This window comes from Protomyctophum bolini, assembly GCF_963924005.1.
Source record: "Protomyctophum bolini genome assembly, chromosome: 23".
Lineage (NCBI taxonomy): Eukaryota > Metazoa > Chordata > Actinopteri > Myctophiformes > Myctophidae > Protomyctophum > Protomyctophum bolini.
The window spans coordinates 24,613,616-24,626,979 of record NC_137884.1 but is presented as its reverse complement, the minus strand read 5'-3'; the positions used below and the strand labels follow the sequence as shown (position 1 = coordinate 24,626,979).

General features: G+C 43.9%; 1 protein-coding gene across 1 annotated transcript in view; it reads left to right on the top strand.

Annotated features, from left to right (window-relative positions):
* The window catches only part of tnpo3 (transportin 3), a 33,233-nt gene that overhangs the window by 3,420 nt on the left and 16,449 nt on the right, over window positions 1-13,364 (top strand). The window contains exons 3-6 of the mRNA XM_080757854.1: window positions 1,463-1,536; window positions 4,484-4,640; window positions 9,887-10,030; window positions 11,349-11,524. Of these exons, the coding sequence (XP_080613980.1) occupies window positions 1,463-1,536; window positions 4,484-4,640; window positions 9,887-10,030; window positions 11,349-11,524 (551 nt within the window). The remainder of the gene's footprint in view (window positions 1-1,462; window positions 1,537-4,483; window positions 4,641-9,886; window positions 10,031-11,348; window positions 11,525-13,364) is intronic.

Sequence of the window (13,364 nt, the reverse complement as noted above, 5' to 3'; positions counted from 1 at the left end):
TTGTGGTCAGAGCTTCCGTCGCTCCAGACTGTATGACGGAAGCATTTATATTTTACTCATGATCAGAGCTTCCGTTGCTCCAGACTATATGACGGAAGCATTTATATTTTACTGATGATCAGAGCTTCCGTCGCTCCAGACTGTATGACGGAAGCATTTATATTTTACTTGTGATCAGTGCTTCCGTTGCTCCAGATTATATGACGGAAGCATTTATATTTTACTTGTGATCAGAGCTTCCGTTGCTCCAGACTGTATGACGGAAGCATTTATATTTTACTCGTGATCAGAGCTTCCGTTGCTCCAGACTGTATGACGGAAGCATTTATATTTTACTCATGATCAGAGCTTCCGTTGCTCCAGACTGTATGACGGAAGCATTTATATTTTACTGATGATCAGAGCTTCCGTCGCTCCAGACTGTATGACGGAAGCGTTTGAAATTTGTGAGAGGCAACAGTCTGGCAACGTGAGACTACTGCTGCAGTGAATACATCACCCCTTCGCTTCTCTCTGTTCTCTGTGAAGGCGCCTGTCCCTCAATCACACTCTCAGGCGTGGCCTCTCCCACTTTGTTGCAAATCATGTTTTGTTGGCGTATATACATTTGTGTAATTTTTGCCATACTTAATAGCCCTTTGTAAAAGGGAGAACTGTCAAGCAGCATTGTTTGGTGTCTTATGCAAAGATCCCCCGGGCCCCTGGAATGTAGCACCATCCATCTGAATGGCCTACTTTCTACCACAACAGAAACTATGAGTGGGTTTTGTTTACAAATATGGGAAAAAAAAGTATAATTACCAAATTTATTATATCATTATATGCATCAGCTTGTATCTGTGCTTTGAATAAAATAAAACTACTAATTATTGTGCTTCATATTTATTAGGTAATTGAGTTTAGATTTTCATGCATCTCTTCTATTTCCTGTTTCATAGGTGATGTAATTTCCTAACCAGTGTTAATTACTAAGGCTAATACTAAGACGACATTTTTTTCCTTTTTTTTCACTGAGGAAAACGAAATGGAAACTAAACTATGGTGACTAAAACTAAGACTAAATATATTGACAATTTCGTCAGCAAATAAAAACTAGACTAAAATGTTAGGGAGGGACTAGTGGACAGGAGATCCAGTACAAGTCATTGCAACAGGTTCAAGGTTGTTTATTAGTGTCCCCGAAGGGCAAAAGCAGATCTACAAGCTCACAACGCGTCGCGCTGCGAGCTTGTAGATCAGCTGTTTTCAGCAAGTGTAAAATCAGCCATTACGAAGGCATCAAGGCCTGCCAAAATACATTTTAGTAAAATAAAACTAGACTTAACGCTAAACCATTGCAGGTGACTAAAATTTGACTAAATGTAAACTATTCTAAAGACTTATGACTAAAACTACAATAAAAACGTGCTGCCAAAAACAACACTGTCTTAACCGTACGTGTCTGTCTCTGTTTCTCTCCCAGCTGGCCCTCGCCATCGCAGACCTTGCCCTTCAGATGGCTTCGTGGAAAGGATGCGTTCACACCCTCATTGAAAAGTAAGACCGTGTTCCTTCATACTGTAAAGGATGCGTTCACACCCTCATTGAAAAGTAAGACCGTGTTCCTTCATACTGTAAAGGATGCGTTCACACCCTCATTGAAAAGTAAGACCGTGTTCCTTCATACTGTAAAGGATGCGTTCACACCCTCATTGAAAAGTAAGACCGTGTTCCTTCATACTGTAAACAGTGTAAAGGATGCTTTCACACCATCCATCCATCTTCAACCGCTTATCCGTAGTCGGGTCGCGGGGGCAACAGCTCCACCAGAGTGCTCCAGACTTCCCTCTCCAAGGATGTGTGTGTCGCAAGGATGTGTGTGTGGATCAAAAACTACATTTAATAACTTAAAATGTTTGTTTTGGAACCGAGTTAATCCAAAATCAGGCGTGCCCACACTTTCTGACTCGAGAGCTACTTTCAAAATGACCAGCTCAACGAGGTTGACCCCAAAAAACGTTATCGTATTTGCTGAAAATAGTTTATTTTCTTTACTTTGGTCCTTGGAATAGCGGCGCTATCAGGCCTTGCATATAGAAAAATGCAAAGGGGAAATAGAAGGTAGGTTTTTGTAATGCTACTGAAGTATTGCATTGTGGGTTTGAGCTGACAAGCCCTTTTTGATCTCAAAAGGTGACTTGATTACCTTCATTCAGTGGTTTTTCAACCAGTGGTCCAGTTGCACCAAAACTTTAAACCTAGTTTTCACTAATCGGGTTTAGTTTTGAACCATCCTTTTTAATCCTAATTAAAATGTTTTTATTTTTTAATCTTGGTCTTTTATTTTCACAGTAACCCTGGATTAATTAATGTTCATCTTGTTTACTTTAAACTTCGATTTAAATATCAATAGGGGATTAATTTTTAATTTGCAGGTTGAGGTTGTTTAAACATGGAAACATACAGTTTAATCTATGAATTAATCACAGGTTAAATGATTTAATCACAGGATTTTAATCACCCACCACAACTCAAATTTAAATAAAATCCTTGATCAACAGATCCTTGATTAACACCAAACTACGCTTTATTTATCTTGGTGCAAACGGCCCACATTTAACTCTCAGCTGGGTTTTAGCCAGCCACACTCATCTCGTGAAATCCTTGTCTCCGAAGCACAGTGTTTCTAGGAATTGAAATGTCTATTCTATACATCTATAGAGCGCCGAGGTCCCGCCCCCTTTCATGTCGACGCCAGGCCCAGGAAATAATTCCCAATGCATTTTTCCCATAGACATTTCAAAAAGTATTTTTTTAAAGACCTTTTAAGCGTCGTACGAAGCCAACTCGAGTCGTGACAAATCATGACGACAAACTTGTTTTGGACCAAACAAATAATTACAAAGAATAAAAACAAAACAAAAGTATTTTAACCTGCCGTTTCTTTTCTTCTTTCTAATTATTTGTTCAGCCCAAAAAATAGTGCCGTGCTATGAGCTTTTAGGTCTGCTATTTCTTTTGAAAAATCGTGAAAATGTAGTGCAAATCTTTTAATATATATTCTTTCATAGCGAACGTTTTTAACTCAAATCTTCCAAATTCCCCGGCCAGATGTAGCGCGTGGAAGGAACACGTTATTCCAACCAGTTCCTTTCCCCTCCATCAGGTGCCCCGGCTGGCCAGGGGGAGGTAGTTTGTTTCAGAGTTTTTTACTGCGGCTGTGGCTCAGGAGGTAGAGCAGGTTGTCCAATGATCCCTGGGTCGGCGGTTCGAATCCCGGCTCCTCCTCCTGTCCACATGTCGAAGTGTCCTTGGGCAAGACACTGAACCCCACACTGCCTCCAATGAGACACTGAACCCCACACTGCCTCCAATGAGACACTGAACCCCACACTGCCTCCAATGAGACACTGAACCCCACACTGCCTCCAATGAGACACTGAACCCCACACTGTCTCCAGTGAGACACTGAACCCCACACTGCCTCCAATGAGACACTGAACCCCACACTTCCTCCAATGAGACACTGAACCCCACACTGCCTCCAATGAGACACTGAACCCCACACTGCCTCCAATGACACACTGGACCCCACCCTGCCTCCAATGAGACACTGGACCCCACCCTGCCTCCAATGAGACACTGAACCCCACACTGCCTCCAATGAGACACTGAACCCCACACTGCCTCCAATGAGACACTGAACCCCACACTGCCTCCAATGACACACTGAACCCCACCCTGCCTCCAATGAGACACTGGACCCCACCCTGCCTCCAATGAGACACTGAACCCCACACTGCCTCCAATGAGACACTGAACCCCACATTGCCTCTAATGAGTAGGTCGGTCTGAGCTCGCCACCGTCTGTGTGTGAATGTCGGAAGTGAGGACGGCAGGACGCTGGCGTCGACTGTTCGCCGCTTCACCTCCCAATGTATGAATGAATTAAGCAATATTACACGAGAGGGTGTGGGTTAACGTGATTATTGCCACGACAGTGATGCGGTCGGAGTCGAGTTCCACAAGCATCACTGAAGTGGCAATAATCACGTTAACCCACACCCTCGAGTGTAATATTGCAATTCTACCACAGTTACCCTTAAAACTATTAAAATCGCTGAAAGAATATATATTTTTAATGACAGATGTAGTCACTACGACCACAACCTTCCCAAGAAACTAGCTAGCCTAGCCACCGAGTTTGCTAGCGCTCTGGGAGAACACAGCAGCTGAATTCTTTGTTTTGATTAGGTGGTGAACAGTGCTGGTTTAACCCACGGCTAGAAGGCTGTTTCAACCAATCAGATTGCTTCCTCGAAACGACCTGTGGTAGAATGAACCTTCACCTCCCAATGTATTTATGAATGAATGAACCGTTGTAAAGCGATTTGAGCATTTGGAAAAGCGCTATACAAATGCAATGAATTCTGTTCTTCTACAACCACAATAACCTCTCTCACCCCTCTCTCACCCCTCTCTCACCCCTCTCTCACCCCTCCAGGTACAATAACGACATCAGCTCCATGACGTTTCTGATAGAGATTCTGACCGTGCTGCCTGAGGAGGTCCACAGTCGCTCGTTACGCATCGGAGCCAATCGCAGGACAGAGATCATCGAGGACCTCGCCTTCTACTCTGCAACCGTAGTCACTCTGCTGGTGAGCTCTCCTCTGATTGGTTACTGTAGTCACACTGCTGGTGAGCTCCTCCCTCCTCTTCTTATTGGTTACTGTAGTCACTCTACTTGTGAGCTCCTCCCTCCTCTTTTATCATTGCTTTCATATCGCTAGAGCGCCGAAGAAGTCCTGACGTCACTCGCTCATCCCCTGGTTCTGCCTGGGTCACGGAAGTAATTTCTCTATGGAGAATAACATGGGGTCATCTTGAAATAGTGTTGTCCAAAAATAAACAAGCTGTCTCAGCGTTAATGTCAGGGAGGTGTCTTTGTATAGTTATATTGTCAAGGAGGTGTCTCTGTATCGTTATATTGTCAGGGAGGTGTCTCTGCATCGTTATATTGTCGGGGAGGTGTCTCTGCATCGTTATATTGTCAGGGAGGTGTCTCTGTATCGTTATATTGTCAGGGAGGTGTCTCTGTATCGTTATATTGTCAGGGAGGTGTCTCTGTATCGTTATATTGTCAGGGAGGTGTCTCTGTATCGTTATATTGTCAGGGAGGTGTCTCTGCATCGTTATATTGTCGGGGAGGTGTCTCTGCATCGTTATATTGTCAGGGAGGTGTCTCTGTATCGTTATATTGTCAGGGAGGTGTCTCTGTATCGTTATATTGTCAGGGAGGTGTCTCTGTATCGTTATATTGTCAGGGAGGTGTCTCTGTATCGTTATATTGTCAGGGAGGTGTCTCTGCATCGTTATATTGTCAGGGAGGTGTCTCTGTATCGTTATATTGTCAGGGAGGTGTCTCTGTATCGTTATATTGTCAGGGAGGTGTCTCTGCATCGTTATATTGTCAGGGAGGTGTCTCTGTATCGTTATATTGTCAGGGAGGTGTCTCTGTATCGTTATATTGTCAGGGAGGTGTCTCTGCATCGTTATATTGTCGGGGAGGTGTCTCTGCATCGTTATATTGTCAGGGAGGTGTCTCTGTATCGGTATATTGTCGGGGAGGTGTCTCTGCATCGTTATATTGTCAGGGAGGTGTCTCTGTATAGTTATATTGTCAGGGAGGTGTCTCTGCATCGTTATATTGTCAGGGAGGTGTCTCTGTCTCGTTATCTGGTGTATTGTCTATTATTAATGTTATTGTAGCAGTCAATTTATATTGTGGGTCGGGAGGGGGCGGGGCAGGGGTCCCGAGACATTGCCAAAGCATTTCCGGGGGTCCCCGGCCAAAAACGTTGAGAACCCCTGCTCTACGGGATGGGGAACCCCAGTCCAACAGCATGGATTAAATCAAATGTCTATGGCTGGTGTTTGGTACAGAGAACTGGTGCTGTACTAGAACTCCCACATACTATTAAAGTGGAGAATTCAAAATTCCAATATTACTGGTAAATAAATGATGGTGTGGTTTAGTTTTTGTCCGGCACTGGTTTTGCCAGCGGATAGACTAATCAGTGTTCAGTGCCAGATGTCTCGTGCATGCATTGCTGCCATTAGGCCAAGGAAGTACCTCCACGTCATGTCATCGTCTATGACTGACATCAAGAACATCATCCGCATCACGCAATTATTATACACCAGTTATTATTAGGTGCCATCTAGTTGGGGCGCCAGCTGGCCTGGCGGTCCAGGCGCATGCTGCCACATACAGGCTCTGGCCTGACAGCGCGTCGCGTGTTCGAGTCCCGTTGGTGACGACCTTTTGCTGCATGTCTCTCCCCTTCTCTCTCTCTCTATATGTTTCCTGTCCGGGTGCAGTACTTAGTTTAGACAGTTTTTGGTTTAGACTAGTCATTGGTTAGACCAGTCATTAGTCCTACAACTACAACCTATCTCAAACCCTCACCCTAAACCTAACCTCCCACGGGGGCAGCACACCTAAACCTAACCTTAACCCATGTCTAACCAATGACTAGTCTAAACTAAGTATGCACCCCTCCTGTCCATCTTCACCCTAACTATCAATAAAGGCAGAAAACAAACAAATCTTAGATGCCATCTTGTTTCCTATCTTTATTGTGTCTCTCATTAGGCACTAAAATACCCCCCCCCCCCGTCCAGGGCTTTGGCTGTCTTCGTTATCAGAAGCGGGCGATAAAACAAGTCTCTTTGTAGAGCGTTCCTATTGGGACTGTTTAAGATGAATTCATTAAAATGACTGTAAAGAGGAAACTCATTCTTGATTTATGGTTAATGCAGGTCAACTTCTGCTTTCAGTTGGAATTCCCCGTTGGTTCATATTGATTGATCTGTCATGAATCATAGTAATGCATCATTGTGTAGGTTTTGGTACATATTGATTGATCTGTCATGAATCATGGTAATGCATCATTGTGTAGGTTTTGGTACATATTGATTGATCTGTCATGAATCAGGATAATGTATCATTGTGCTAGGTTTTGGTACATATTGATTGATCTGTCATGAATCATGGTAATGCATCATTGTGTAGGTTTTGGTACATATTGATTGATCTGTCATGAATCATGGTAATGCATCATTGTGTAGGTTTTGGTACATATTGATTGATCTGTCATGAATCATGGTAATGCATCATTGTGTAGGTTTTGGTACATATTGATTGATCTGTCATGAATCATGGTAATGCATCATTGTGTAGGTTTTGGTACATATTGATTGATCTGTCATGAATCATGGTAATGTATCATTGTGTAGGTTTTGGTACATATCGATTGATCTGTCATGAATCATGATAATGTATCATTGTGCTAGGTTTTGGTTCATATTGATTGATCTGTCATGAATCATGATAATGCATCATTGTGTAGATTTTGGTACATATTGATTGATCTGTCATGAATCATGGTAATGTATCATTGTGTAGGTTTATAGCAGCAACATGTTTTAGTTTAACCCATTTAGAAATAAAAAAAACGTTCGCTCTGAAAGAATATATATTCAAAGATTTATGCAGCATTTTCATGATTTTTCAAAAATATCAGATCTACAAGCTCCTGCTCGTAGCGCGCCATGGGCTTGTAGATCTGCTATTTTTCAATAGCTAAAGTATAACATAATGCTTAGTTAAAACATCAAAAGGGGTTCCCGTTCAGAATGGCTTAATGTAATGTTAAACAATTGTAGGGTCAACAATAGAGAGTATGATTTTCCCATCAGGACACGCCCCCCTCATCTAGACTGAGTGGCAAAACATTGAGCAGCATGTTGGAGTGTTGGAGTTTAGAAAGCGCTCGTTGGAAATCACTCAACCGTCCTTCGTACCACCTGGTTCTAAATGTCACATAATGCAGGAGGCAGCGAAATGTTGTGTTATTGAAAACAAGCACTTCCAAACTCTGACACTCTGACAAAAAATAATCAAATGCAGGGCATTTCTTGACAGAAAGTAGCTCATAACTTTTCTATGGTGGATTTTTATGAAGCAAAAACTTTGCAGATAGAACGAGGATAATTCAAGCTTTTCTTACAGCTGCAATGTTGGTGAGTTTAACATTGTTTAATGCAGACAGGACATTTCTGTGTGGATGAATGGGCTGTCAAGGCCAGAAAGTAGTTTTTTTCCACTCGGTAGGCGTTCCCGCATAACTTCCAGGTACGATGATGTCACGCGCATACCCTCTATTCTATTAGTCAGCCAAAGACCCCTCAGTTGAATGACATTATTTGATTCGAGTGTTATTATGTGTATTTTCAGCAAATGAGGACTTTTTCAATACATCTTTCTACCTAATGGCGTCAACTTATTTTAACCCATTCCCCCTTTTTGGTGTTTTTTTTTAAGAATAGTTTTGGGGCTTTTTATGCCTTTATTGATAGGGAACAGGCGGGAAAGGGGAATAGAGATGGGGAGTGACACGCGGCAAAGGCCGTCGGGGCTCGGGAGTCGAACCCGCGGCACGCCGTCAGGCTGGCGTGGCCCAGACGGTTGAGCTAACCGCCCGGGCCTCTAGGACCCCTTTTGGGGTTTTAGCTAAGCATTATGTTATACCTTTAGCCTTTGAAAAATAGCAGATCTACAAGCTCATTTTTGAAAAATCGTGAAAACGTGGCGCAATTTCTTTGAATATATTCTTTCAGACCGAACGTTTTTTAACTTCAATCTTTGCTTCTGAGGCGTTCAAGGTTGTCTTTATTTGTCTCCCGTGGGAGAAATTTGTCTTGGAGACAGAGTCACAGCTGCATACAAATAACAGACACCTTCACATACGAAAAGGAAAAAAACACCATGAAACTCCCAACATACACAAAACGGAGATATTGCACACATTCCCTTGATAAAGTGCAACTAGTCAATACGGTGCTTTTGACAATCCCTGAATCTCTGAGTCAGTAAAGTGCATTCGGCAATCTCTGAATGAGCATTTTGATTGACAGGGGAACAAAAGAGTGTTTAAATCTATTATAGGCTACACATACCATATTTTACAGATACGATATTCCGAGCTTGTCTCCTGGAATAACATATTTTCAGATGGGGGTCTGTGGCCAATTACATATAATGTTTGGGGTCCTTGACATTTTTTTTAAATTTCTCAGGTCTAAATGGGCATTATGTTATATTTAAGCTATTGAGAAAAAAGCAGATCTACAAGCTCGTAGCGCCGGTAGATCTGATATACATTTCTTTAATCTTAAAAATGTGGTGCAAATCTTTGAATGTATATTCTTTGAATGTGAACGTTTATAACTCAAATCTTTGCTTCTGTTTTATCTCTGGAACCACATATTTTCAGATGAGGGTCGGCAGCCAAATACATATCATTTTTGGGGGTCCTTGACATGAAAACGTTTGAGAACGAAATTTAGAAGACATTTGTAGAATCGTCCTCAGGTCTAAATGGGTTAACCCATTCTGGGCGGGAACCCCCCTTTTGGTGTTTTAACTAAGCATTATGTTATACTTTAGCTATTGATAATAGCAGATTGAAAATAGAAGATCTACAAGCTCATAGCACGCCGCTACGAGCTTGTAGATCTGCTATTTTGAAAAATCATGAAAATGCGGCACAAATCTTTGAATGTATATTATTTCAATGTGAATGTTTATAACTCATCTTTGAATATATATTCTTTCAGAGCGTTGAACGTTTTTCTTTTATTTCGACGTCTGGTCTAAATTTGTTAAACGTGGTGCTGATTCTTTGTGTCTCTCTCTCTCTCTCTCTCTCTCTCTCTCTCTCTCTCTCTCTCCCTCTCTCTCTCTCTCTGTGTGTCTCTCTCTCTCTCTCTCTCTCTCTCTCTCTCTCCCTCTCTCTCTCTCTCTATGTCTCTCTCTCTCTCTCTCTCCCCCCCCATCCAGACGTCGTGTGTGGAGAAGGCGGGCAGCGATGAGAAGATGCTGATCAAGGTGTTCCGCTGCCTGGGCAGCTGGTTCAACCTGGGGGTTCTGGACAGCACCTTCATGGCCAACAATCAGATCCTCATGGTCCTGTTCCAAGTGCTGGTCAGTCCCATTCCTTTTCTTAACAATCAGATCCTCATGGTCCTGTTCCAAGTGCTGGTCAGTCCCATTCCTTTTCTTAAACACTCAGATCCTCATGGTCCTGTTCCAAGTGCTGGTCAGTCCCATTCCTTTTCTTAACAATCAGATCCTCATGGTCCTGTTCCAAGTGCTGGTCAGTCCCATTCCTTTTCTTAAACAATCAGATCCTCATGGTCCTGTTCCAAGTGCTGGTCAGTCCCATTCCTTTTCTTAAACAATCAGATCCTCATGGTTCTGTTCCAAGTGCTGGTCAGTCCCATTCCTTTTCTTAAACAATCAGATCCTCATGGTCCTGTTCCAAGTGCTGGTCAGTCCCATTCCTTTTCTTAAACAATCAGATCCTCATGGTTCTGTTCCAAGTGCTGGTCAGTCCCATTCCTTTTCTTAAACAATCAGATCCTCATGGTTCTGTTCCAAGTGCTGGTCAGTCCCATTCCTTTTCTTAAACACACTCGGAGTTATTTAATCCATTAAATCAGAGCGCCCTGCAGCGATTTATAGCACCGGAGCACATTTACCGATGGACCACATGTTGTGGATGTAGCGGCTAAATGTAGCCAAAACACTAGAGGCGATCGACAACAACGGGAGGTATGATTAAATCTTTCCCGCGACTAGCGACGGGACCGCGGTGGGCCGTCTAACACAGGACCTTTTCTTAGAATTGGACGTTATGATTTAGATCAAGAGTTATTAACGTTTTAAGATTTTCATTCTCGTCTGCTAAACAGGGGGGGAACATCCCAGACAGCATGCTTTCTGGTCTAGAGGGGCGGGTGGCCTGGCCCAGCCAGCGTGCTTTCTGGTCTAGAGGGGCGGGTAGCCTGGCCCAGCCAGCGTGCTTTCTGGTCTAGAGGGGCGGGTAGCCTGGCCCAGCCAGCATGCTTTCTGGTCTAGAGGGGCGGGTAGCCTGGCCCAGCCAGCGTGCTTTCTAGTCTAGAGGGGCGGGTAGCCTGGCCCAGCCAGCGTGCTTTCTGGTCTAGAGGGGCGGGTAGCCTGGCCCAGCCAGCATGCTTTCTGGTCTAGAGGGGCGGGTAGCCTGGCCCAGCCAGCGTGCTTTCTAGTCTAGAGGGGCGGGTAGCCTGGCCCAGCCAGCATGCTTTCTGGTCTAGAGGGGCGGGTAGCCTGGCCCAGCCAGCATGCTTTCTGGTCTAGAGGGGCGGGTAGCCTGGCCCAGCCAGCGTGCTTTCTGGTCTAGAGGGGCGGGGTGTGCTTGGAGCAAACCTCTGGTGGTGTTCTGACGTTGCGTTGCTCCATGTCTTCCGTGTCCCTCTGTCAGCAGAGGGACGAGATCTCCACCAACCTCCACGAGGCGGCGTCAGACTGCGTGTGCTCGGCGCTCTACGCCATCGAGAACGTGGACACCAACATGGCGTTGGCCCTGCAGCTGTTCCAGGGCGTCCTCACACTGGAGACGGCCTACCACATGGCGGTGGCCCGGGACGACCTCGACAAGTAAGAACACGCACACACACGCGCACAAACACACGCACGCGCGCGCACACACACACACACACACACACACACACACACACGCACACACACACTGGAGACGGCCTACCACAGTAAGAACACACGGTACACACGTGAACACACACTGGAGTTTCACTGAGAAGAAGCTTGACGCAGTTCCAGGGGGTCCTCAGCTAAATGATAGTTTGGAACCAAATGTACCCTTATGGGTCTGTAACTCTGAGAGTGTACAAATGGAACCAAATGTACCCTTATGGGTCTGTAACTCTGAGAGTGTACAAATGGAACCAAATGTACCCTTATGGGTCTGTAACTCTGAGAGTGTACAAATGGAACCAAATGTACCCTTATGGGTCTGTAACTCTGAGAGTGTACAAATGGAACCAAATGTACCGTTATGGGTCTGTAACTCTGAGAGTGTACAAATGGAACCAAATGTACCGTTATGGGTCTGTAACTCTGAGAGTGTACAAATGGAACCAAATGTACCGTTATGGGTCTGTAACTCTGGGAGTGTACAAATGGAACCAAATGTACCGTTATGGGTCTGTAACTCTGAGAGTGTACAAATAGAACCAAATGTACCCTTATGGGTCTGTAACTCTGAGAGTGTACAAATGGAACCAAATGTACCGTTATGGGTCTGTAACTCTGGGAGTGTACAAATGGAACCAAATGTACCCTTATGGGTCTGTAACTCTGAGAGTGTACAAATGGAACCAAATGTACCCTTATGGGTCTGTAACTCTGAGAGTGTACAAATGGAACCAAATGTACCGTTATGGGTCTGTAACTCTGAGAGTGCACACATTTAAATTTGTACACTCTCAGAGTCACATTAACATTGATTTTACAATATAAATTGGGGGTCCCAGCGATAGAAATGCCTTTTTTAAATGGAGGTCCGTAGACTAATTAATGTCAAACTGGGTGGTCCTCGAAATTAAACTGGTTGAGAATCATTGCTAGAGCTGTAAAAGAAAGTCTTCTCTCATGGGGGTCCCTGGCATATCTTTTCAAACGGAGGTCCGCGGGGGATAATTGGTGTCAATTTGGGGGTCCTTGACATGAAGAGGTTTGGGAACCAGTGGTCTATAGTTCTCTGTTGGGTCAAATGTAGGATTCTCAATGTTTAGGAAAAAGAGAAAAGAACCCGCGCACTCATCTGCTCCAAAAGTTCTACTTTATGGATGACGTTTGGAGCCAGGAAGTTATGCAGGACGCCTACTGAGTGGCAATAAACTACTTTCTGGCCTCAACAGCCCATACATCCACACAGAAAAGTAATATTTAAACAATGTTAAACTCACTTTGCATGTTGCTTTGCCACTCGATTTGCCACTCGATGTGCCATTCACTTTAAGCATGCGCATACCCTCTATTGCAGGGGTCTGCAACCTTTTTGAAACAAAGTGCCATGTTTTTAGTTTCTGGATAGTCAGTGTGTCACTTTAATGCCACCACCACACCACAATTTCAACATGTTTTGATTGTCCACGAATATAACCTTTTCCCTTGTTAAATATTCTTTCACATTGTTATGATCATTAGACTCGGAGCATAGGCCTCCTATCTCCCTCCCCCAGTCAGAGTTCAGAGTTTTAATGAATGTAGAATGATGTGCAGGATGTCATTTACATACAAATATGAGTGAATTCATTTATTTGACTACATTTTTTTAATTGTTTATTTACCGGTAATTGTTTTTATTTCATGCCAGTGTGCCAGTGATCACCCTCCTTTGTGCCAAGGTTGGCACCAGTGCCAAAGGTTGCCTACTCCTGCTCTATTGGTTTCTGTCTGATTCTCAGTGTTTCCTCTC